The sequence below is a fragment of the Doryrhamphus excisus genome, chromosome 10, assembly GCF_030265055.1.
Source record: "Doryrhamphus excisus isolate RoL2022-K1 chromosome 10, RoL_Dexc_1.0, whole genome shotgun sequence".
NCBI lineage: Eukaryota > Metazoa > Chordata > Actinopteri > Syngnathiformes > Syngnathidae > Doryrhamphus > Doryrhamphus excisus.
Genome location: NC_080475.1, coordinates 6,963,624 through 6,986,502, shown reverse-complemented (window position 1 = coordinate 6,986,502; position 22,879 = coordinate 6,963,624). Strand labels below are relative to the sequence as shown.

Genomic DNA, 22,879 nt, shown 5'->3' with positions numbered 1-22,879 from the left:
AGAGAACCCCACCTTACCTGTTCCGGCGGGGAGGAGGCCAGCTTGGTGTGACGGAGGACCTCGGCGATCCCGGCCGCCGCCGAGCTTTGCGGCGCCGTGTGACGCAGCAGATTGAGCGCACGCTCTGGAAGTTTGGTTGGCTGCGTGCACGACTGCTGCCATGACGACAGCTTCTGCGACAGGAGCTCCCTCACCTGTTCGACGGCAGAAAATGAAGAATAGCATCACTACGCTTACAACAAATACATCCTAATTGTCAATCTCGGGGGCCATTTTTGATATTTACTGTATTTTTATATATTGTCGATATAAAATGAAAATGTTTGCTCAGATAGCTTATCATATACATATTAGTTTTAGCACCCTTAATGTACAAAATGGAAAAGCAAGTCTGCACAAACCTGTTGGAAACTTACAGTATACTAAAGTATATTATAGTATACATTTCAGTACACATTACATTACTGCACCTTAGCTTCCAGCCATGGATCCTTGCAGTCCGACATGACATAGTCAACAAAACTTATCCTCCCGTTCCATGTGGAAGTGGTACTTTTGGCTTCTTACTTACTTTACATACTCCTTCCCCACTCAGTTTTAAAACTATTCTTAAGTTGAGAATAAATAAGTTGGAGGCTAACTATTAGCTCGGTGAAGCGGCGGACATCTCTCGTGTCACTTCAGCGATCCCGTAGCCTGCGCACAAGTGGTGTGAACAAAGCTAGCAGTGTTGTCAGAGTGTACGTCTATGTATAGTAGATTGGTGTTTTTGTTTTTGCAGTACTACTACAACAAGAAACGTTCCCAAAGCAAAAGGTGATATATTAGCGAGGGAGGACTGTACTGTGTGTGCTGAGTATCACCTTGGAGTGGTAGTTGATGAGCAGCTTGGTCACGCAGCACTGTCGGTCCACCAGGAAGCAGTATCGCCTCCTCTCCTCGGTCAGCGCGGACCTGTAACCCGTAGCAACCAGCGTGTCCAGCTCCACTTGGCGGCGACTCATCAGCTCCACAAACTAGTTTAGTCAAACGGGATCAGACGGAAAAGTCAGCACACTAAACACACACACAGAGCCGTCGTGACCTTAAGAGCTCATTGTAATGCATGCAGAATAAGACGTGACCTCACTTCCTGTTGACCTTTTCTCCAAAATAACACTTGCTCTCAGACTTCCATACAAAGGAAAAAGAAACCTCTCAATCTTGACATTATGAACACAAGTGCTATAAGCTCATGAGTAAATATACTCACAAAAAAAAAAATACTCAAAAAAAAAAATACTCAAAAAAAAAATACTCAAAAAAAAAATACTCAAAAAAAAAAAATACTCACAAATACACAAACACAGAGCCAGCCGGCTGGTGTACTTGCCTGCATCTCTCGGTCTCCATACTTGTTGGGGTGACGGCTGCCCAAGCTCTTCCTGCGCAGCTTCTTCAGCTGGGCCTGGTACCGCTCGATGGACTCGGATTTGGACCTGCGCTCGTTCTGGTACTTCTTCAATGTGGCCTGAAGGAGGAGGGGGGCAGAGTCTGAGGGCATGCTCACACCGGGACGTTCGTACCGGGTTGAACTCGGGCGACGGAGAGACGCTGTCTCTATCTTTACTTCTCCAGCAGATATCTGCAGCTCCGCTCGATGTCCTTCCCCTCCCCCAAGGTGGATGTGCTGACTTTAATACGACCACATACCAACCCCCCCAGCCCCAACTAGCACCAAACTATCTTCCCTGAAAAGGAAGTGAGCCCAGGGGAAAATTACGACAGACTGTTAATGTCACGGGCAGGAGAAAAAAAGGAGCGCTTGATTTGCTCACCCACAATGAGTGAAACATCCAGTATGTACTGTTAGAGGGATATTGACAAATAATAATGATGACATATTGTCTTTGCTGCAAATCCGAATTGGAATGCTTGCTTGTGTATTCATGTGACGGCTGCGGCGTCCTCAGGCTGACTTACTGTCAGGTATTTGATGTCCAGTTCCAGCTTCTGCTCCAGCTGGGCCAGCAGCTCCGAATGAAACAACTTGAGCTGTACGCAGGACGGCCAGAACACACACACACACACACACACACACACACACAGAAGAAGAAGAAAGTAGCTTCATGTCTCATTGATGTCTACAACGAACAAGTGTGCCCTCCCTCTTACCACGTCTTCCAGCTGCACCTGGATCTGTCTGTGGACCTCAGCCATCTGAAACAATGTGTCTCCTGCACAAAGAACAGAACAGAACTCAAATATCTACGGCACAACAGAACAAACTACTTAGAACAAGGTGCATACTGTAATTACTGTACATGCATACTGTAGTATAACAATGGAGACCTGCTGTTAGCATTTCTTATTGCACTTACGACCCCCAGAATGATTAAAGAATGCCAGTATTTGTATTATTATTATATATAGGATCTACAGGATTGCCCTACATCACATTAAGGAATGATGGAATGATCATGAAAGAACTGAAGTAAAAAGCATGAGCATCTCCGATGGCACGGATAACATTTGCAGTGTCGCCCACCCCTAGAATGCAGTAGCTGGCATCTGGCCCTCTGACACTCCTGCCCGCCTCCCCCGCTGTTTTTCAGCCTCACAATGAGATCATGTGGTGTTGTTAATCTCCCAACAATGAGCCCACTCTCTCCCTTTCCCCGTGTCCCTCGCTTTCTCCATTTCCTGTGTCTTCATCTCCTCCCTGGACAAGCACAAAGCAGGAGGCCCACGGACTCTTTCCCCACTCCCCACACGGCAGGACCGAAAACCCCCTGAGCTGATTTGGAGTCTATAAGCAGCTCTTTTTTCATCCCCCCCACACACTTGCTCGACGGCATCCTACCCTGCCCGGCGGCCACTCACCCAGCTCCTTGGAGCCTTGGCTGTCACTCGCCAGCTCGCCCAGCTTGACCAGAGCGTCAAAGTAGCCCTTGGCGGCCACCGTCACGCCTGAAGAAGACAACAGTGAGGTTTTTCTTAATGCAGACAAGCCGTGCTTTTATTTTGAAGCTTACTTTGCACTGAACAGGAAGTGGCTTTGTGCAGGTTTTAATGTCGCGAAACTAGACAGTAGCCATGTTTGTTACTTAGCAGCATTTTGATGAACCACCACAGTGAGAGGGGGCGACTGAAACCGCGATGCAGAGAGGGACGACTGTGTTTGGCACGAAATATGGCCGTCCCTCGCCATATCGAGGTTTGTCAGAAATGAATGAATGAATGTTTGGTGGTAGACTGTGGTCTAGTATTAGTCCAACCATACGTAGGTGGCACTAATGACAAACAGCTTACGACATTACCTTAACACCGCATAAAGTCAGCCACGGCATGTCCCGCATCACAGAGCGAAAAAAAGTTATCCTCTCATTCCGTGTGGAAGTGGTAAGCTTTTGGCTTCTTAAGGTTAGAAGAAATAAATCTGATGCTAACTGGTTAGCGTGCTAGCTCCCTAGGTCTTGGATCCCTGCACCTCAAGAGTGTAAACAATGAAGAACAGGAGTCTAAAGGTGACAACTGTTGGCATGCAATTTCATGTCTACAGGGCTGCAATAATGTTAAAAACTACAAAAATATTCCATTTATTAACACTGCATCTGTATTTACTATAAGAATAAATGATAATAATTGACATTTTATTTGTATAGCGCTTTTCAGGATACTCAAAGTGAGATAAGGATGAAATAAAGCTGAATGAAAATGTGATAAATGACGTGACTTTTGTTGGTCATACATGGATATTATCATCTGCCACCAAAAACCGTATTTGGACCTGACTGCAGGATCTTTGCACTTCAGCTTCAACCAACCTGTCAGGGCTTTCTCGTAGTGTTTCCCCATGGCCACAAAATTCTTCAAGCTGGGATTGAACTGGTCCAGAATGCCCTGTGGGCAAACATAAAGATCATGAAGATCATGAAGATCATAAAGATCATCAGTTCCATGTGTGACATAATAGATCTTCCTACCCTGTAGACATTCTCTGTCATCTTGTTGACCTCGTCGGTTCGTGACATGGTGCTCCTATGGCTGCTGACTCTGTGGACGTTGTTACTGGTGATGCTGCGTCTTCTAAGATTTACATGGGATGGAGTCTCCTGGGAGAAGAACATGGAATATTGGCTTCATCTTTACATCTTCAACTAGCATTCCAAGCTCTCTCTGACCGCGACCTCCTGGTCGCCTGGGGGCGTGGTCTACAAAGGCAAAAAACTGCCAGGGCCTCTAATTGGCCCAAGGTCCAAAAGCACCGGCGCGAACAGCTCTGGCTGTAGGCAACCTCCGCAAGACGGAAGCTTTACCAACCTCTGCGTCTGAAAATGTTTCATGCACTCCAAATCATTAGTAAAGTTGCATGACGTTTGTTTCATATGCAGGTGGTAACCAATTCCAACACAATCACGCCGTACCACTGTGACCATCCAAACACCCCCCCCCCCCATCCCATATTCCCAGTTCTGTGGTCCTAGATCCTAGACCAGGATGTCCAGCCTGGCCTTCAGAGGTTAAACGAGTGCAGCCATTGGTTTAATCATCAGGGAGAGATTCCGGGCAAGACGTTGACCCAAATCAGCTAATGCTGTGTGACACCAAGAAAACAGTTCCAGACCCCTCCTCATTAGGGCCACCCGGGCTCACCCCGTCATTTCAAAGCCAAGGAGGGAAAAAGCGGAGATTAAAGTCATGTTTGTGAGTGGAGGTGGTGGTGGTGGTGGCGAGGAAAGCTGCTTTCGTTCTCCGGAGGCTTGCTTGCTTTTTAGCATACAAGAAGGGGAAGTCTGCAGGTGGCTGGGCGCCGACACAGAAGATGCATTCATGTGCTTTGGCCTCCTGTGCATGTGGATGCTGGGGGGGGGGGACTAATTGCTGCATTTACACACGTTTGCTTTTCGCATCTGATTTTTTTTTTTTTAGCGAGTAGTAAAAATACTGCAATATTATCAACGCAATATTTGAGTGTATTACTGAAAAAAATACTCAACAAAATCAACATTGTGTAACCCTTTTTGGGCTAAACCTAAGATTTATATACGTCATTAACATAAACCTAAGTGGGAATAGACAACACCCACTTCCTTTCAGACAGTAGAACCATGTGACTTCTTCCAGCCAATCAGCAATTAAAAATGCTGGTGAATAAAAAGTTGCAAATACTTATGGTGACTACAAACATACGGTGTCATACTGATATATTGCTAGAATAAAGATAGTAATAATCATCTGTCGTCTAACTGATTTTGCCGAGTGCCAAATAATCCCCACCCAACACGCAAAAACATGCAGCAATGGCAGCTAAAGTGCACCAAACATGTTTCTAATAATGTCCAGGTATGAAATATAGGAAGTGCTAGCGGTGTAAAATGTAGCCTGTTGCTGTTCCTGTGCAGTAAGTTGACACACCACACACAAAAGTCCAAAAACAAAGCGGTTACCTGGTTTTAATCTCATTGTGGGAGCGGAGAAAGACTTCCTGTGAGCGCCGAAGGATGAGCAGTCCAGCACCCCCTCTTCTCTTGTCCTCCTATATGAGGCTGGCTGCCCTCTCGGCGGGTTAGTGGGGGGTTGTTTCATCCAGCAGGGCACTAAATCTCAACTCCCCTCCACCCCTTTTTCACATGGCCCTCACTCCGTCGCTCCCTCGCTCTCTCTTTTCTCTCTCACACTCTCGCTTTCCTGCACACAAGAAGAATGGAGGTCAGATATTTGGTGCCGTTCAGTACCGCTCCTCATTACTGAGCCGATTATCAACATGCCTTCACGGCCGCAACACTCCCCTCAAAAAAAAAAAAAAAAAAAAAGAAAAAAGCAGAAACTCTGCAGCTTTGCCTGGCCTCCAAAGTCCACCCAGCTCCCCTAGCAGTGGCATGCCTCTCCCCCCTCACAGGGGCTGAATAACAATGAGCTGACAGGACCTCTTCTGAATAGCAGCAGCAGGAGAATAATGACTTGAACTTTTTAAGCCAAAAAAAAAAAAAAAAAGTTGAGGCAGTGAGTACAGGCCCGCCTGGCCTACATAGATGAGGAGTAGAACATTCCTGCTCCCTAAAAGGCCCACCGTGGGCAGGAGGTGGTCCTTCCACTGAAACCCAGCCGCTAGCTAGGGAACTTGGAGACTAAACAGCGGCGAGGCTTCGCTTTCGTGTACGCGGCTCACCTCTGAACGTCATCATGGCCGACATTAGCCGTGCCCAAACTTTCCACCGAGGGCCGCATGCTGAAAAATCAATGGCAGCGTCCATTTTGATAGCAATCCAATTGGCTAAGAAGCTATAGACACTTCCCTGTGGGAATCCCAAAGGGATTAATAAAGTATTCTGTCTGTCATATTTCATACAGACACAGGGTGTCCCCCACCTCTTGCCTGGGATGGGCTCCAGCTGCCCTGTGATCCTAATTATTTCCCCTACACATTCATCATATCAGTTTATTCAACTGACCAATACATTAGGCACTCTTAACTTCAATATTTCCCTTAATTTAAAAGAAAATAAATTATGCGTACATATTAATAATAGCAACATGTTATAGTAGTGGAAAAGATTCCCACAATAATGTTGTCCCTGTTGTGTGCAGAGAAGTTCGATGAATGCCAAATTTCTATTCTATACAGAAAATAATGCAACTGCGCTAACGCATGTTGGCCACCGGAGGGCAGCACATCGCCGCCAATGAACTTCAATGTATTAGCCTTGTCAAATCCACACTTTTGTAGCTATTAGCATACAAATTACTCACATTCCCCGCAGGCTCTGCTGATGTACATCACGCCAGGAACAGGACATGGCTCCAGCACCTATTTAGACAGTTTGGTTAGAATAAAGCCACTGCTCTTTCAACTTCACGTAACGCTAACTCGGCTAACTAGCTACGTCCAATTTAGCTAATGGAGGTTACGGTTAAATTGTGATTAAAAGTAAACTTTAAACTGTATGAATCTGCAAAACAGAAACAGGGATATGAGAATGATGAGTGACAGTTGGAAGATAAATGGATTGCTAATTTCGCGTCGTCCAAATCCATCTGCACTTTTGGGTGAATTCAAAGTAAATCGGTACCTTGATTACCCCGACTTGAGGACTTCCGTGTCTTGTGTTGCAGTTACAAGTTCCCTCCGGAGAGGGCGACAAATAGCAACAGTGAGGCCCAACCAAACGGAAGTACACATATTTCGTTGCGGTGGAATTTTTTTTTAAATAAAAATTACATGAAAACGGGCAGCCTGCTTCTATCGGACAGTTTTTATTCTACGACGTGTGGGTGGTCCCGTATACGCCATATAGTGACTGAAAATATTATTATGTGGGAAAAGTCACAATTTGCAGAGAATAAAGTGGAAAAAATATAATTAAATAGTGGAATAATTCAGAGAAAAATTGTTTGAATTTGACAAAAATAATGCTTGAATATTATGTAAAAAAAAAAGGCATACTATGATTGTCTCACTATTTACTATTTGGGTCTCTCGGTTCCACATTGGTGCGTCTGGCATGCTTGATCGTGGGCGTTAAGGCTGTCGTGTGTCTGTCAGGGCGTAAAGGAGCGTAGAGGAGTGTAAAGGAGCGTCACGGACAAGAAGGCTTCAACTGACCTACTAACCATCCAGACCAGTCATGTCGTCTGCCTTTCCATCACCTCCTCGACCTGTTTAAAGCAGCCACGTGTCCTGTGGCGCCCTGGCTCACGGAGCGGGAGCCAACGGGGTCAGTCGCTGGCGTGCGGGGATGTAGGTGAGCCACGGCGTTGCCAAGGCCGCGGCACCAGGTAGGAGGCGTGGCCTTCCCATAAAGCATCAACAAGTGGGAGGAGGCGACGACGGGGAAGGGATCCAAAGAATCGCCCCTGGAGTAAATCTCTGGCAATCTGATTAGTGTGTGACACACTCACTACAACTTCAACTGTGGACACAACAACAAAAGGTAAGAACACCTCGCATTATCTTTGAATCAGACATTTGTTATTGGATGGAACCTCAGCTTTCATAACGCTAATGCTCATGCGGGATACATACACGCTATGTATTCACTTCATAAACAATGCATAAACTACTACAATTACAAGAATTCCATTATATTATTACAAGAAAGAGAAAAAGTTGGCATTTTGTGAGGATAAAGTTGGGATATTTCATTTAAAAACTTGTTCTTTTGCGGGTCATCATTTTAAAAGAATAAACCTGTAATATTACAAGAAAAAAACAGTCATCATTTGCCAAGATTAAATCATTAATATTATGTTTAAAATGCACCATTTTACAATAAGCCCTAATATATCTTGAAAAAAAGTTCTTTTGGCAGAATAAAATGGAAAAATTATGTCACCAGAATATTCATTCATCCATCCATCCATTTTCTACCGCTTATCATTTTTACACAAATAAACCCATATGTGTGTGTGTGTGGGGGGGGGGGGGGGGGATATTTTTTTAAGAGAAGTGGCAACAGTACAACAACAACAAATCCTCCAACAAGAGAGTTGAAATATTCTTTCATTCATATGAATATTGTTATTAAAAAGGTTCTGGGTATGTTGCGCTAATATAATAAAACATAAAAAAACATCGATTTCATGAAATAGAATGAATAACAGCATAGAAGCTTCACATTTCAATACTTGTGCTAAAAGATGATGATTATTCAACGTTTTATGATTACCCAACATGAAAGAAGAGGAAAAACAATCCTTCAAGTTGATTTATACTTTTATTTTGAAGGAGCTTTTAATCACAAGTCTAAGCTCACTTGTGAGGGTTTCAGGGCGCTACTTAAATATCCAGCCCGGCCATATGGCGGCACAAGCCCGCCATGATGGATTAGGAGAGCGCACAGACAGGGAGAGAGAGCGGGCGAGAGAGAGGGAGAGAGAGAGGGAGGGCGAGAGAGAGGGAGGGAGAGAGAGAGGCCAGGTCAGCAGCAAGCCATGGATGCCAATTAGGTGAATTGAGCGAGGGAGCGTGAGGCTGCGCTAAACCGGAGGCTCAGGAGGTGAGCTCGGTGTTGACACGCTTCTCCACCGGGACCATCTGCCCCCATCTCTCCCCATCGGCCCCCGCCCCTAAGCCCCCAAACACTACAAAGGCCGTCTGAGAAAGGCTTTAACTGACCAACGCATTTCTGCGCTCAGACATTTTGGACTGCATTAAAAATGCATGCTGTTCACGTTCATCCATAGGTCACGGGAACCAACAGGTGGTGGGGGAGCATGACGTGCGCGCCATTTGAAAGCGGCGTCTTGAATATTTCATATTTGTTTAAGGCCACGGATACAGCATGCATCAGCACAGGATATGAAACATCATGCTAGCGTCCATCTTCTACTCATACTTGGTATAGATGAAGAAGAAGACAGCTGGGGTAGGCTCCAGCATCCCCCACCCAAGTGAGGATGGATGGATGAAATAAATGACTTAACAACACCAGAGTTCAACACAGAAATGATGAACTTTGTGTTTTATGGTGCTTAACTTCTTTTTCCACTTATACGTGAATGATGAACTTTTTCTTTGGCTTTCTTAGCGACTCCCGTTGTTGAGCGAAGGAGCCAGGACAGAACGCTAGGATGCTTCTCCCCCTTCCTGACGCGTCCCTGCTGGAGTGTTTGAGGCCCCAGTGAGGATGGAGATGATGGCGCCTCCACCCTCTCTATCCTCCCTCCTGCTGCTCCTCTCCCTGCTCCTGCGGCCCTCCTCCTGCGCTCCGGGCTCAGACTTACACGACTTCTCCGCCGCGCACCCGCGCTTCGTGTGCACCCCTATTCCGATCAACGCGGACCCCTCCTGCTTCCCCGCGGGGGATGTGGGCGGGGGAGCCCATCAAAGCCCGCCCCCTTCCGCGGGATGGTGGGGAGCCAGCGAGGAGGCCAAAGCCACCATCCTCCACCTCAGGGAGAGTCTGGTTCGCCAGAAGGAGACCATCCTGGACCAGAGGGAGACCATCAGGGAGCTGACGGCCAAGCTGGCCTTGTGCGAGGGCTTCGGGGGGGCTTCTCTCGAGGAACACTCCTCGGATCACGCCTACCACGACTACGGTCACCTCGTGCCCGACTCGCCGTCGCCGCACGCGCCCTCGGATGGAGCCCGGCACCAGGAGAAGGAAGCCAAACAGGAGGCCTCGGCGGACGGGACGTCCTCGCCGGAGCAGATGGAGAGGATGCTGCAGGCGCTCAAGGACAGGCTGGCCAACCTGCAGGCGAGTACCGGCGTACGCTTAGGCGGTTCCAGGCGGGCCGGGTCTAAGGTCGCTAGTAATTATGCTGATCTGCCTTGACTGAGAGGTCATCGGGACCGAGCCCGGATTACCTGACAGGCCGACACGGCAAGACCTGGACTGACTGGCCGCCAATCAGGGTCGCCTGGGGCCACAACACAACGCATATATTCATGTCATATATATATATATATATATATGTGTGTATATGTCATATACATACACGAATATATATAGTTAGAAGATCATGTGTCTTCTTTTATGGAGCACCGGGGCAGGCCTGCTTGGACTCGGGATTAGGGACTCCTACAAAATAAAGTGCTAATGGCGTGGCATGTTGAGTGATGATGCAACATTCAATAATCATCATCTTTTAGAATAAATATTGACTACTTGTTTTCTAAAAATAGGAAACTTTTTTCTGGGGAAACGGCAACTTTTATCGAAAATGATGACTTCTACTTGGAAAAGGACGTCAAGTGACGTCGGTTCAAAGTCAGCTTCAACAAGGAAACGGTAGCGCCATAGTCCGGGGCTGCCCGAGTGCCGCTTGGCAACTGGGGAGCCGTGGTTCACGGAGGGCAAACGTGAATCCCCTTGCTGAGAGTAGTTGATGCTAACGACCCCCGTATGCTAACACGCTCTTTGTTTGTTTGATCGGCAGAAGAGGAACTCGTCGCTCACCTCCTCCAGCTCTCTCAGGCAGCTCCTTCAGAGGAAGATCCACGCTTTGGAGGAGCAGCTGCACCAGAGTACCGCCGTCGCCCTCGGCGACCTCAACGACCTCGGCGACCTCGGCGACCAGGACATCCACCACCGTGCAGACAACCATCATGCCGACGACCACGGTGTCGGAAGCAACCACACCGGAGAAGACTTTGACCAGCACAGCGACGGCCGCCATGATGGAGACGATGAAGATTCTGATGATGGTCACCATGGCAACGAAGCAGACAGTCACGCTTACATGGCGCACACAGGATACAGGGAAGCATCGCCGCACAACAAACTGGACAACATGCTCCACCAGCTTCACCTGGCAGGTGGGTGGATGGATGGATGGATGGGTGGATGGATGGGTGGATGGATGGATGGGTGGATGGTGGGTGGATGGATGGCTGATAAGGTCGAGTGTGTGGTTACCAGCAGTTCCAAAGAGCGCGGAGGCCTTCCAGATCAGCTTCCCCATGAGGACCAACCACATGTACGGACGCGTGAAGAGGACGCTCCTGCAGGAGATCTTCGCTCTGACCTTGTGTCTGTGGATCAAGACGGGCGTCGGGCCCGCAATGGGGACGCCCTTTTCCTACTCTGCGCCAGGACAGCCCAACGAACTGTTGCTGATCGAGTGGGGGGGGAACCCCATAGAGCTGCTGATCGATGACAAGGTGCGTCGTGACACCCACCGGGGGTTTCCATGGTTACCTCTTATTTACTTGATGCTTGGTAAATAATAAATAACATACATGATCATAAACATCATACTTCATCATGCTGCCTCTTGGCTTTAGTGTCACCTTTGACCTTCTTGCCTTTTCAGGCGGTGTCTCTGCCGCTGTCCCTCAGTGACGCCAAGTGGCACCACGTGTGCGTGACCTGGTCCACGCGGGATGGACACTGGGAGGCCTACCAAGACGGGGTCCAGCGGGGGTCCGGGATCAACCTGGCACCTTGGCATGCCATCAAATCCGGAGGGGTGTTCATCCTGGGACAGGAACAGGTAACGACCAGTTAGACGAGTAATGCTGTACATCACCTACGCCGCACGTGGCATTCATGCGGACCGCCTGTGCGGACAGGACACCCTGGGAGGTCGCTTCGACGCCACCCAGTCCTTCGTGGGAGAGATGGCGGACGTGCAGATGTGGTCTCACGTGCTGAGCGGCGCCGACATCCACGACCTGGCTTCGTGCGGCGGCCACCAGGCAGGCGACGTCATCTCCTGGTCCGAGTCGGAGGTGGAGCTCCACGGAGGCGTGGTCAGGCGCCCGCAGGAGCCCTGTCACTCAAAGACTTGACGGCTGTTTGGAGGGAAGACCATGCCTCCAAATCAGAAAGGATGCCTTTGCTTTCAAGTAGGAGTGCTCTCATTGGACAATATTAGAGTAGGCGTGTTTTCTTAACATTTGTACGGATTTCTACTGAATAAATACAGCTAAATGACCAAAGACACTACAGACGTTTTGTTAGACTTTACATGTTTGTTTAGTCCTGTAGGCTTTATTCGGACATGTACAGGTTTTGTGCTGTTACATTTTTCGGACCAGAAATCCTAGCCGTGTTTGTAGCCCATTTTCAACTCATTGGCGCCTCGGTTAATGTCCGCCCCGGTTATATTATAAATATTCTTACGATATTACAGCAACATTGTGATAAAAATGCAACGTTGCCATGAAGCGTCGCCTTATTCACATCGCTTCATTCGCCAAGGAAAAAAAGGCGCCAAGATGACCAATTTCAAATCCTCTCCCGAATGTGGCGCTAATTGAAAACTGATTTCCTAGTGTGAGAGGGGGGCGTTTGCGCAATTCTGCCTCGGTTCGCATGCATTTTCCGGTTAGCGTACAATAGGGCACTTTCTGGTCGTGTTATTAAGACATTGTGTGAGTCCAACAGCGTGTAGGTGTGTATACAGTACCACAAAACGTCCTTCCTTGTTAGCATCCAATTTCCTCGCTAAACAAAATGGCAACCGGAAGCACACGTCGTGTCGCTCGTCTATGATGTAATCAGCGGGTGACTCAAAAATAAAATGAAAAAAACAGAAATAGGGGAAGAAATGAATGACGCAAATCGGACAGCTCCTATATGTGTAATTATGTCGAGCGTTAAAAGTAATTTAGTAATTACAATAACAAACATTAAACGTCAGCTAGCTAAGGCTACCCATTGTAAATGAATGCAAGTCTATGTACTTCGTTTCTTAAAGCGCCTTTTGACAAATAAATTTAAGTCAATTCCTCTCGTTTATACATCTCCACACGCACTAACAGTCAGGCACAAAAAACAATCTACAATTGTCCAAAAGCCAAATCATTGTTTTAATATTCGTTTACATTGCCTTGACCCACCCAATATGGCGGCGACGTCGACGTACGGCTCTGTGCTAGATGAGGAGTCTGTTTATGTTTATGGTTTTTACCGCCACCTAGTGGTTATGTAAAAGAAAATGGGGTAAAGTAGTTTTATAACAGCATGTAAATAGAAATTGTGTGACGTTCTTTCCATTTTTGTGTGATTTAAGTGCATGAACGAACAGTCAAATAATCAGCTTTTGTTTTTTATTGTTACACAGTAGTTTACTGGCACCGATGTGTTTTGTGGTTTTCACCGTTTTGCTACATTTACAGATGATCTTGTACCCATGGTCACCTGACAGTAAATAAATAAATAGAAAATAAACACTTGTCTTCTGTGAAAGAGGTGGCTCAGTCACACCGGCTTCCGTTGGTTTTTGTAACATTTGTTTGCTGTACCGACAGGATGGCGGAGCCCCCGATGGGATATGGTGAAAAAAAATGGATGGGTTAAAAAAAGACAATTTTTACAGAGACTAGCCAACTAGGACACACTTGTGGTCATGGCCTGCCTCCGCAGAGCAAAAACCAGGTGGAATTGCATCATTTGCATCGTCAGCATAACCGTAGAGGTATGAATGGAACACGTTTCCAAATACGTGATGGTTATTCGGCTCGCCAGAGTACTGGTACTGAAAAGGAACAGCCATGATTATCCATCCTGTTTGTCCTAGCAGTAAACAGTCTTATCAGAACGTGGACCAATGTGCTGCAAACGTCCACTCCCAACACGGAAGTAGCGGAAGTACAATGCTCTTAATGTAAACTGTTTAGCAAGATCTCGCAAACATACATTTTTTTAAACCCCATAATCTTATTTTCTTAATGTCCCTTTGGGGGTCTCGTCCAATATTTTGTGTTTTTTTCTTTTTTTTTTGGCACCTTTGCACTTCAAGCATCTCCCAGAAGGCCAACAAACGACGAAGCTTTGGAAGAGACGAGGGAGAACTAAAGGCAACTCAGTTAAGGTCCAAAACATCTGCGTCATTCGTCCTCATGCAATTTCTATCCAAACCCAGCAGCCGGCAGACAGGCTGCTATAGCTTCTACTGACCAGGTGGGGGCGGCGGCGTTCCTTTCGGGTCTAAAACACTGTTGCTGACAGGGGGCGCTAAGGAGCACTGCTCGTCACAGCAGCACTGTTCCCTTCCGATGCTCAAATAAAAAAGTAAATAAAGTGCGCTAAACAAATATCGGAGCGTTACTTTTTCCTACAGTCTACAATATACACTTTTAAAACTGTCCAATTGGGAGCACATCTAAAAAAACAAAACAAACAAGCGCATCAATTGTGCTCCACGGGCGAATCGACGCTTGTGCTTACCAGATGCTAAAAAAAATGTATCTTCTTCGAGGCCACTTCTTAACATCAGTACACGAGCGGGACGAGCGGGACGGGCGTCCCACGCCGCCACTCGCCCACACGCGCTCCTACAGTAGCTTGTACGAAAAGAAAGAAAGAATAAATAAAATCTCTTCTACGGGACGCATAAAGAAATCTAGAAAGGTCTATGTACAAGAAAGTAAAAAACAAGGAGCTGCCTTCTGGAGTGGATCAAGACGTAAGGGCGGACGCTGCGCTGCTGCTTCATCTCACCGTCCACGCCACGCCACGCCACCGCGGCGGAGTTATGTTCTTGTCGGGCTGCTCTAACGTGCGGAAGTGATGCCAACAAAGACGGGGGGGTCAAGGGAGGGCGAGGAGATGTCGGGAGGCGAAGGGGATGAGTGAAGGACGGAAGGATGGATGGAGGGAAGCACATCTTAGGGCTGTTCTTCTTTCTTCTTCAGTGATATACGCTTCTTCCTGGCGGCCAGCATTTCGTAGAAGGGGTCCACGCTCACCGCCGACCTGGCGTGACGACAAAAATCACCAGGGATTGTTATTGGACAGCTGGACGTGTACACGTTCCATGTTCTGTTTGGTCCGAAAATATTACAGGAAGCCCTCTTAGTTGGTTCCAATCTCCACTAGGATGAGTCCATTTCTGCCTCATTTCTTTCTATTTTTATCTTCACAGCATAGAAAACCTGGAATCATTGGAGCTCTCTAGACATGGTATAACACCCCTATAATCATTCATATTCTTTGTTTACACCACATTGCCACTCCTATTCTGCGGGGACACGAGACAGCTAGCGAGCTAACCGGTTAGCCTCGAATTTATACAAGTGTTCTCTGCAGTTCTCGTCACGGACCAGGACTACATAGGACTATGTTTCTGTGTTTTTGGTGTGCGTTAAAATAAAAATAAAACGTTATGGGTGGATCAATTCCTGGCGGAGGGTCGGCGGTGTGAAAAGCAGGAACGTTACGGTTGACATACTTGATGCTGTGGATCCACTCGTCCTTCTCCTCGGGCGTGGGGGCGGAGATACGGTACACCATGTGGTTCCCTTCCACCACCCGGCCGTCAGCCTCCGTCTTGCACGCCTTGATCAGCTGGCCGCGGTTGTTGGGGATGTACAACTCAAAGCAGTTCTGTTGTTGGGTGTGGAGACGTAGCGTTGGTACGCGCCGGCGCCGCTCGGCGTGGAATGTCAGCTTACCGGTTTGCGCGGGTCTTCCACCTCGCGGATGCTCAGGTTCTCCAGGGGAATGATGCCTCGGGGTTCCTTGTCCTGGTTAGATTGAGAGGAATCACACGAGCGTGAATGAAGATGACAAACTGCAGCCTCTTCATGGTGCCAACTATTAAGGTATGGTGCGATTAACTATTAACTATTAGGTATGGTGCGATTAACTATTAACTATTAGGTATGGTGCTATTAACTACTATTAGGTATGGTGCTATTAACTATTAGGGTATGGTGCTATTAACTATTAGGGTATGGTGCTATTAACTATTAGGGTATGGTGCTATTAACTATTAGGGTATGGTGCTATTAACTACTATTAGGTATGGTGCTATTAACTATTAAGGTAAGGTGCTATTAACTATTAACTATTAGGTATGGTGCTATTAACTATTAGGGTATGGTGCTATTAACTATTAACTATTAAGGTATGGTGCTATTAACTATTAGGTATGGTGCTATTAACTATTAGGTATGGTGCTATTAACTATTAACTATTAGGTATGGTGCTATTAACTATTAGGTATGGTGCTATTAACTATTAGGTATGGTGCTATTAACTATTAGGTATGGTGCTATTAACTACTATTAGGTATGGTGCTATTAACTACTATTAGGTATGGTGCTATTAACTATTAACTATTAAGGTAAGGTGCTATTAACTATTAACTATTAGGTATGGTGCTATTAACTATTAGGGTATGGTGCTATTAACTATTAGGTATGGTGCTATTAACTATTAAGGTAAGGTGCTATTAACTATTAACTATTAAGGTATGGTGCTATTAACTATTAGGTATGGTGCTATTAACTATTAAGGTATGGTGCTATTAACTATTAGGTATGGTGCTATTAACTATTAAGGTATGGTGCTATTAACTATTAGGTATGGTGCTATTAACTATTAACTATTAGGTATGGTGCTATTAACTATTAACTATTAGGTATGGTGCTATTAACTATTAGGTATGGTGCTATTAACTATTAGGTATGGTGCTATTAACTATTAACTATTAGGTATGGTGCTATTAACTATTAAGGTATGGTGCTATTAACTATTAACTATTAGGTATGGTGCTATTAACTATTAGGTATGGTGCTATTAACTATCAAGGTAAGGTGCTATTAACTATTAACTATTAGGTATGGTGCTATTAACTATTAACTATTAGGTATGGTGCTATTAACTATTAAGGTAAGGTGCTATTAACTATTAACTATTAAGGTAAGGTGCTATTAACTATTAACTGTGAAGGTATGGTGCTATTAACTATTACGTTATGCTTTATGTTAAGCTTTCCAACCAACAGCTAAGCCTGACAATATGACGTCACAAACCATGAGCTCTCCGCTGGGCAATTCAAGTAAAAAAAAAAACCACAAGAGTAGTCAAGAGTACACCACTTACTGTTGTGTATTCAAAGTAGTAAAGGCAGTTGTCTGTGAGGATGAACCATCGCCTTTTCCAGGTTTTCACGCGCCCCCCTGAAACAACAAGGACAACACTGAGACCAGCACACCGGAATGCTGACACGCCCGTGCCCTCACAGGTACAGTGGAACCCGCTACGTCAACATCCCGCCCCCCCATTGGTGTGCTTGATTGTGGATGACGGGCTAAATACATTTTCCCTTAAATACGTGGGGACATGACCTTCACTGGGGGTAGTAAATCCTACTTACTAAAGTCCTTACTAAGTCCTCATCAGGTCAGTACATGGCAGATGGGCAAGGTCAAGGTCAAAAATGTAAATGACATAAAATAAATAATAATAAAATCCAGTGATAATAATGGCATTCCAGACCAAGAGTGTCAAACACTGATTGGCGTGGGGGATGATGACACGTCATTTGGGGCTACACAACATGAAAAAGTCAAAATTTTGTAGGCTTTTGCGGCAATGTATAACTTATTATTAAATTTTTTTTAATGTAAAAACTTGTCTTTGCAGGTGGGGAGACCTAAACCTTCTCCTGCACCATTAAACAACACCAACACATGTCGGTGTTGCAGAAAGTGAAAGCAACAGCGTCGAGTCAACCACTTCCTGTTCTGTTATGACATAAGGGTAACACAACATGAGATAATGCCACACAATAAAGACGCTTATGCAAATTAGACGCCAATGGCAACCAGTCGGAAGTAAGAGTGCACACAATGGCTACTTTGGTCACGGCGACTTTAACGGGTTCCACTGTAGAAAAAGTCCCAGCGTGTGTACACGCGTGAAGGCAACAAGAAGTGAGACGGTACATACCTCCTGAGAAAACAAGCAGCGGCGGTTGGAAGGTGGAAATCGCAGGAGAAGAAGCAGAAACAAAACAAAGGGGCCAGCAGATTGAGAGGGCGATGAGAGAGGAAGGAAGGGGACATGACATATTAGTGACACGTCACAGGCCCCCCCGCCCCCGCCATGCATGACATCTGACAGTGCCGCCACGCAGAGAAAGCACCAGCTAAGCGCGCTCACCGCAGACCCAAGGCTGAGAAGAGAGCAGCAGCGTGCTGTGTAACAACCCTATGCTGTGAACTCACCCAGTTTGAGCAGCCATCCCTCTCTGTCGGGGTTGAAGAAGGTGTGCGTGAGGTCGTTGCCGTCATCCTCCGGGATCTTGAAGGGCTCGTTTTTGATGCTTTCATACAGGTTCTTCAAGGAGAAGACGAGGTTAGTGCTCCTGCTCAGACAGCAGGCCTTCACACGTGGAGGTCAGCGTACCCGCAGGAGGTCCTCGGGCAGGTCCCCCCCATCGTTGATGCCTCTGTTCATGGAGATGAAGCGGTCCACTCCAGGCTTGTCCCGTACGTTGGGGTTATGGAGGCTGGTGTTGAGCATGATGATGGCGAATGACAGCACGTAACATGTGTCTGTGGGGTGGGGGTGGGGGGTGTTAAAATGGCGTCACAGTTGAACGGCCATGTTGTCACTACAACAATCCCCATCTTGTATTTGCCATCTGAAATACTTGGTGATGGCGTGTGTGGTTACCAGTGCTCTGGAAGACGCCGGGGTTGCAGCGACAGTATCTCTGAGCAAAGGCCTCCATCATTCTATCGATCTTCTGGGCCTCACCGGGCAAACGGAAGCTCCACAAAAACTGTCTGCAGACACGAGGTGAGTGGTCTTGATGACACGTACCATCAGCAACGCCGCCAAGCTGCCATTTACCTGAGCGCCTGGACGAGGTTGAGGTCTGTGAACTCGTGCAGGTCCACGAAAGCTTGGAGAACTTTGATGTTGAAGTCGTCCCTGCAGTCGGGACAAAGCGATAAGACGAGGATGTGGAAGCGACAGAGAACACGAGGCGAGCACCGCACCGTTCTCCCAGGTAATCTCCGATGGCCGTCTTGTTGAGGCCCTCTCCTTTGTAGAGGAACTGAGCGATGTCCTCTGCCGTGTGTCTGAGCAGCTCGTTCTCCACCAGAAACACGATGCCCTGCAGACAACGCCATTGTCAGCGTGCGCCGACAGCCAAACCGGCATTCAGCACGCCTACCTTTTTGGGGTCCATGTTGAACTTCTTCCTTCCCATTGCCACGTGGCGGCTCTTCTGAAGAGTTTTACTGCACGGTGGACACGAGATAAGAGCAGCCATGAACACTAACGAATCATCTCAACTGCCCCCCGCCATGCATCTTTGAGCATCATAGGAGGGGGGGGGGTATGCTGGAGCCTATGCCAGCCAATCGCAGGGCACATACAGACAACCAAAGATTCACACTCACATTCATAAGCAGCATAGACAAGGAAGGAAGTTCCTTTAGGCTTAGGAAGGAATGAAGTTCCTTTGGGCTTAGGAAGGATGGAAGTTCCTTTAGGCTTAGGAAGGAAGGAAGTTCCTTTAGACTTAGGTAGGAAGGAAGGGAGGAAGGAAGTTCCTTTAGGCTTAGGAAGGAAGGAAGGGAGGAAGGAAGTTCCTTTAGACTTAGGTAGGAAGGAAGGGAGGAAGGAAGTTCCTTTAGACTTAGGTAGGAAGGAAGTTCCTTTAGGCTTAGGAAGGAAGGAAGGGAGGAAGGAAGTTCCTTTAGGCTTAGGAAGGAAGGAAGTTACTTTAGGCTTAGGAAGGAAGGAAGGAAGGAAGGAAGGAAGGAAGGAAGGAAGGAAGGAAGGAAGGAAGGAAGGAAGGAAGGAGGTAAGTTCCTTTAGGCTTAGGAAGGAAAGAAGGAAGGAAGGAAGTTCCTTTAGGCTTAGGAAGGAAAGAAGGAAGGAAGGAAGTTCCTTTAGGCTTAGGAAGGAAGGATGTTCCTTTAGACTTAGGGAGGAAGGAAGGAAGGAAGGAAGGAAGTTCCTTTAGGAAGGGAGGGAGGAAGGAAGTTCCTTTAGTCTTAGGTAGGAAGGAAGGAATGAAGGAAGTTCCTTTAGGGAGGGAGGGAGGGAGGAAGTAAGTAAGTTCCTTTAGTCTTAGGAAGGAAGGAAGGAAGGAAGGAAGGAAGGAAGTTACTTTAGGCTTAGGAAGGAAGGAAGTTCCTTTAGGCTTAGGAAGGAAGGAAGGAAGGAAGGAAGGAAGGAAGGAAGGAAGGAAGGAAGGAAGGAAGGAAGGAAGGAAGGAAGGAAGGAAGGAAGGAAGGAAGGAAGGAAGGAAGGAAGGAAGGAAAGAAGGAAGGAGGTAAGTTCCTTTAGGCTTAGGAAGGAAAGAAGGAAGGAAGGAAGTTCCTTTAGGCTTAGGAAGGAAAGAAGGAAGGAAGGAAGTTCCTTTAGGCTTAGGAAGGAAGGATGTTCCTTTAGACTTAGGGAGGAAGGAAGGAAGGAAGGAAGGAAGTTCCTTTAGGAAGGGAGGGAGGAAGGAAGTTCCTTTAGTCTTAGGTAGGAAGGAAGGAATGAAGGAAGTTCCTTTAGGGAGGGAGGGAGGGAGGAAGTAAGTAAGTTCCTTTAGTCTTAGGAAGGAAGGAAGGAAGGAAGGAAGGAAGTTACTTTAGGCTTAGGAAGGAAGGAAGTTCCTTTAGGCTTAGGAAGGAAGGAAGGAAGGAAGGAAGGAAGGAAGGAAGGAAGGAAGGAAGGAAGGAAGGAAGGAAGGAAGGAAGGAAGGAAGGAAGGAAGGAAGGAAGGAAGGAAAGAAGGAAGGAGGTAAGTTCCTTTAGGCTTAGGAAGGAATGAAGGAAGGAAGGAAGTTCCTTTAGGCTTAGGAAGGAAGGATGTTCCTTTAGACTTAGGGAGGAAGGAAGGAAGGAAGTTCCTTTAGGAAGGGAGGGAGGAAGGAAGTTCCTTTAGTCTTAGGTAGGAAGGAAGGAATGAAGGAAGTTCCTTTAGGGAGGGAGGGAGGAAGTAAGTAAGTTCCTTTAGGCTTAGGGAGGAAGGAAGGAAGGAAGTTCCTTTAGTCTTAGGAAGGAAGGAAGGAAGGAAGGAAGGGAGGAAGGGAGGAAGGGAGGAAGTAAGTTCCTTTAGGCTTAATGGCAACCCCTCCCCAAACAGGAAGTGATGAGAGCTCAGTTGAGTGAGCAACAAAGGACTCATGGATAATATATATATGTAATATGTATATAATATATATAATGTAAGGTATAAACGTTATAAAGGCGGCAGTGGCTCAGGAGGTCGAGCGGGTGCTCTGTTCCCTCCATCCCAGTCACTGCCGATGTGTCCTTGGGCAAGGCACCATGATCGCGTTCTCTGTTACCATGGATGGATCACATCACCAAAATCCTGCGTCCACTTCCCCTCACCTGCCCTCCGTGCTGGCCTCCAGGCCCTCCACCTCCAAAATGGCCTCCCTGAGCTCCTCCCGGAGCCTCTGGATCTCCTGCAGCAGGACCCCCTTCCTCCTGCGGATGTCCTCCAGTTCAGAGCGCTCCTCTGGGCTCAGGTCTACTGGGACTGGTGGGAGGGAAGCAGGGAAGCAGGGAAGCAGGGAAGCAGGGAAGCAGGGAAGCAGGGAAGCAGGGAAGCAGGGAAGCAGGGAAGAATGTCTGTTACTGCTGCGGCTGCACATTATGACAAACAATGAGCGCTTTTAACAATAAAAGCCCAGGAAACTATTTTAAGAAAACCGCCCACACTCAGAACAGTCATGGTGGCTTATTTCAGGAGTTATCAGCGAGTGGGGGAGGTTTCATGACATGACGGCCCAGAATCTAATTAAACATACAATGGTGTCCAGGTCGGCAAGGTCACCAGGGGGCCACCAAAAATAAATTCACCCGAGCTCATGAAGCCATTTTAATGCACCTGGTCTGCCAGGGAAGAAGAAGACTAATTAGGCTAATTTGAAAATGATGTCATCGCCACAAATAGATGGCAGCCCTGCGGGCAACACTGGCAGTTCATTTTAGACGAGACATGATTCAATATTTGAAGCTATTATGAAGTATTATCAAACTCTGTTCCGGTGTTACATTATTTCTGGTGTGCTGCTTACGAATACTTTAAATCCTCATGGTTACATTGATCCAAATGATTATTTTAATCGATCACGAAGACAACCAGCTGCTACCAGGAACCACCACGCCCACATTTCGGACTAAAGCAACAAGCTTTAATTCTAATAACAAGCAGATAACTCGCTATAGTTAAACAGTATACATATTATAAAATAAAAGGCGGTGTTGGGCAGAGGTGTTAACAAGTCAATCGGCCTTACCTGAAACATGAGCTGCTGCACCGATCAATATTTAGCTAACGTTTGCCCGAGCGAGCGCGTCGATGTGCTTCTCTAAGGCGAGAATGTGCTTTATCGTGTATTTAAGAAAAGAAAAGAACGCTAACAATTCACCGGTTTGTCCTTTTCAGCCAAATGTTTCATCAACGGCCACATCTGAGCAAATAATGTGGCTACAGAGCTAGCATAAAGCTGGCTAGCTAGCGAAAGCCTCACCAAAATAATAGCTACTTACTGTAGTCCAAGTCTTCCATTTTCGGCGCTTTACTTTTAGGCATAAATATTTCCGAGTCGACTGTCATTCAATAGCAGGAAAATGTGGATATATATGTAAATATATCCTCAAAGGGCATAAAAAAAGGGAAAGTACACGGCTGACGAGCGTCAACACGTCAGGCCGAAGACACAAAGACGGTGGCGACAACCGGAAGCGGTG

The 22,879-nt window shown here is 46.7% G+C and overlaps 3 protein-coding genes across 5 annotated transcripts in view; 1 reads left to right on the top strand and 2 right to left on the bottom strand.

Annotated features, from left to right (window-relative positions):
* Positions 1-13,307, bottom strand: part of zgc:158689 (uncharacterized protein LOC791177 homolog) — an 18,750-nt gene extending 5,443 nt beyond the window's left edge. For both annotated transcript variants that reach the window (XM_058085716.1, XM_058085717.1), the window contains exons 1-14: positions 11,717-13,307; positions 11,343-11,641; positions 10,884-11,122; positions 7,586-7,892; positions 6,733-6,790; positions 5,430-5,670; positions 3,966-4,094; positions 3,807-3,882; positions 2,863-2,949; positions 2,155-2,216; positions 1,963-2,034; positions 1,373-1,510; positions 864-1,016; positions 18-194 (exon numbers count right to left, since the gene is read on the bottom strand). In XM_058085716.1, the coding sequence (XP_057941699.1) occupies positions 18-194; positions 864-1,016; positions 1,373-1,510; positions 1,963-2,034; positions 2,155-2,216; positions 2,863-2,949; positions 3,807-3,882; positions 3,966-4,013 (813 nt within the window). In that variant the 5' untranslated portion in view covers positions 4,014-4,094; positions 5,430-5,670; positions 6,733-6,790; ... (2 more) ...; positions 11,343-11,641; positions 11,717-13,307. The remainder of the gene's footprint in view (positions 1-17; positions 195-863; positions 1,017-1,372; positions 1,511-1,962; positions 2,035-2,154; positions 2,217-2,862; positions 2,950-3,806; positions 3,883-3,965; positions 4,095-5,429; positions 5,671-6,732; positions 6,791-7,585; positions 7,893-10,883; positions 11,123-11,342; positions 11,642-11,716) is intronic.
* si:dkey-283b15.2 (neuronal pentraxin-2) lies at positions 7,782-13,634 on the top strand. 2 transcript variants are annotated; one of them, XM_058085720.1, is made up of 6 exons: positions 7,782-7,913; positions 9,510-10,181; positions 10,864-11,242; positions 11,349-11,587; positions 11,740-11,919; positions 11,999-13,634. In XM_058085720.1, exons 2-6 carry the CDS (start codon positions 9,609-9,611, stop codon positions 12,215-12,217), a joined length of 1,590 nt encoding a protein of 529 aa, XP_057941703.1. In that variant the 5' UTR covers positions 7,782-7,913; positions 9,510-9,608; the 3' UTR covers positions 12,218-13,634. The 2 variants fall into 2 exon arrangements, with proteins under 2 accessions (XP_057941703.1, XP_057941702.1); XM_058085719.1 differs by having other exon boundaries at positions 11,346-11,587.
* cyth2 (cytohesin 2) lies at positions 13,467-22,879 on the bottom strand. Its single transcript, XM_058085721.1, has 12 exons — positions 22,679-22,879; positions 21,512-21,662; positions 19,348-19,414; positions 19,169-19,287; positions 19,020-19,100; positions 18,840-18,952; positions 18,570-18,718; positions 18,389-18,500; positions 17,262-17,338; positions 15,827-15,898; positions 15,604-15,758; positions 13,467-15,128 (listed from the first exon to the last, which is right to left on the bottom strand). Exons 1-12 carry the CDS (start codon positions 22,743-22,745, stop codon positions 15,041-15,043), a joined length of 1,251 nt encoding a protein of 416 aa, XP_057941704.1. The 5' UTR covers positions 22,746-22,879; the 3' UTR covers positions 13,467-15,040.

Bases quoted from the DNA above. Each gene is read 5' to 3' on its own strand.
- si:dkey-283b15.2 (XM_058085719.1), top strand. From the start codon at position 9,609: ATGGAGATGATGGCGCCTCCACCCTCTCTATCCTCCCTCCTGCTGCTC. The intron at 10,182-10,863 runs GCGAGTACCGGC...TTTGATCGGCAG, and splicing joins ACAGGCTGGCCAACCTGCAG to AAGAGGAACTCGTCGCTCAC. The intron at 11,588-11,739 runs GTGCGTCGTGAC...TTGCCTTTTCAG, and splicing joins AGCTGCTGATCGATGACAAG to GCGGTGTCTCTGCCGCTGTC.
- cyth2 (XM_058085721.1), bottom strand. From the start codon at position 22,745: ATGACAGTCGACTCGGAAATATTTATGCCTAAAAGTAAAGCGCCGAAA. The intron at 15,899-17,261 runs GTAAGTGGTGTA...CAATCTAACCAG, and splicing joins ACTACTTTGAATACACAACA to GACAAGGAACCCCGAGGCAT. The intron at 15,759-15,826 runs GTAAGCTGACAT...ACCCAACAACAG, and splicing joins TGGAAGACCCGCGCAAACCG to AACTGCTTTGAGTTGTACAT.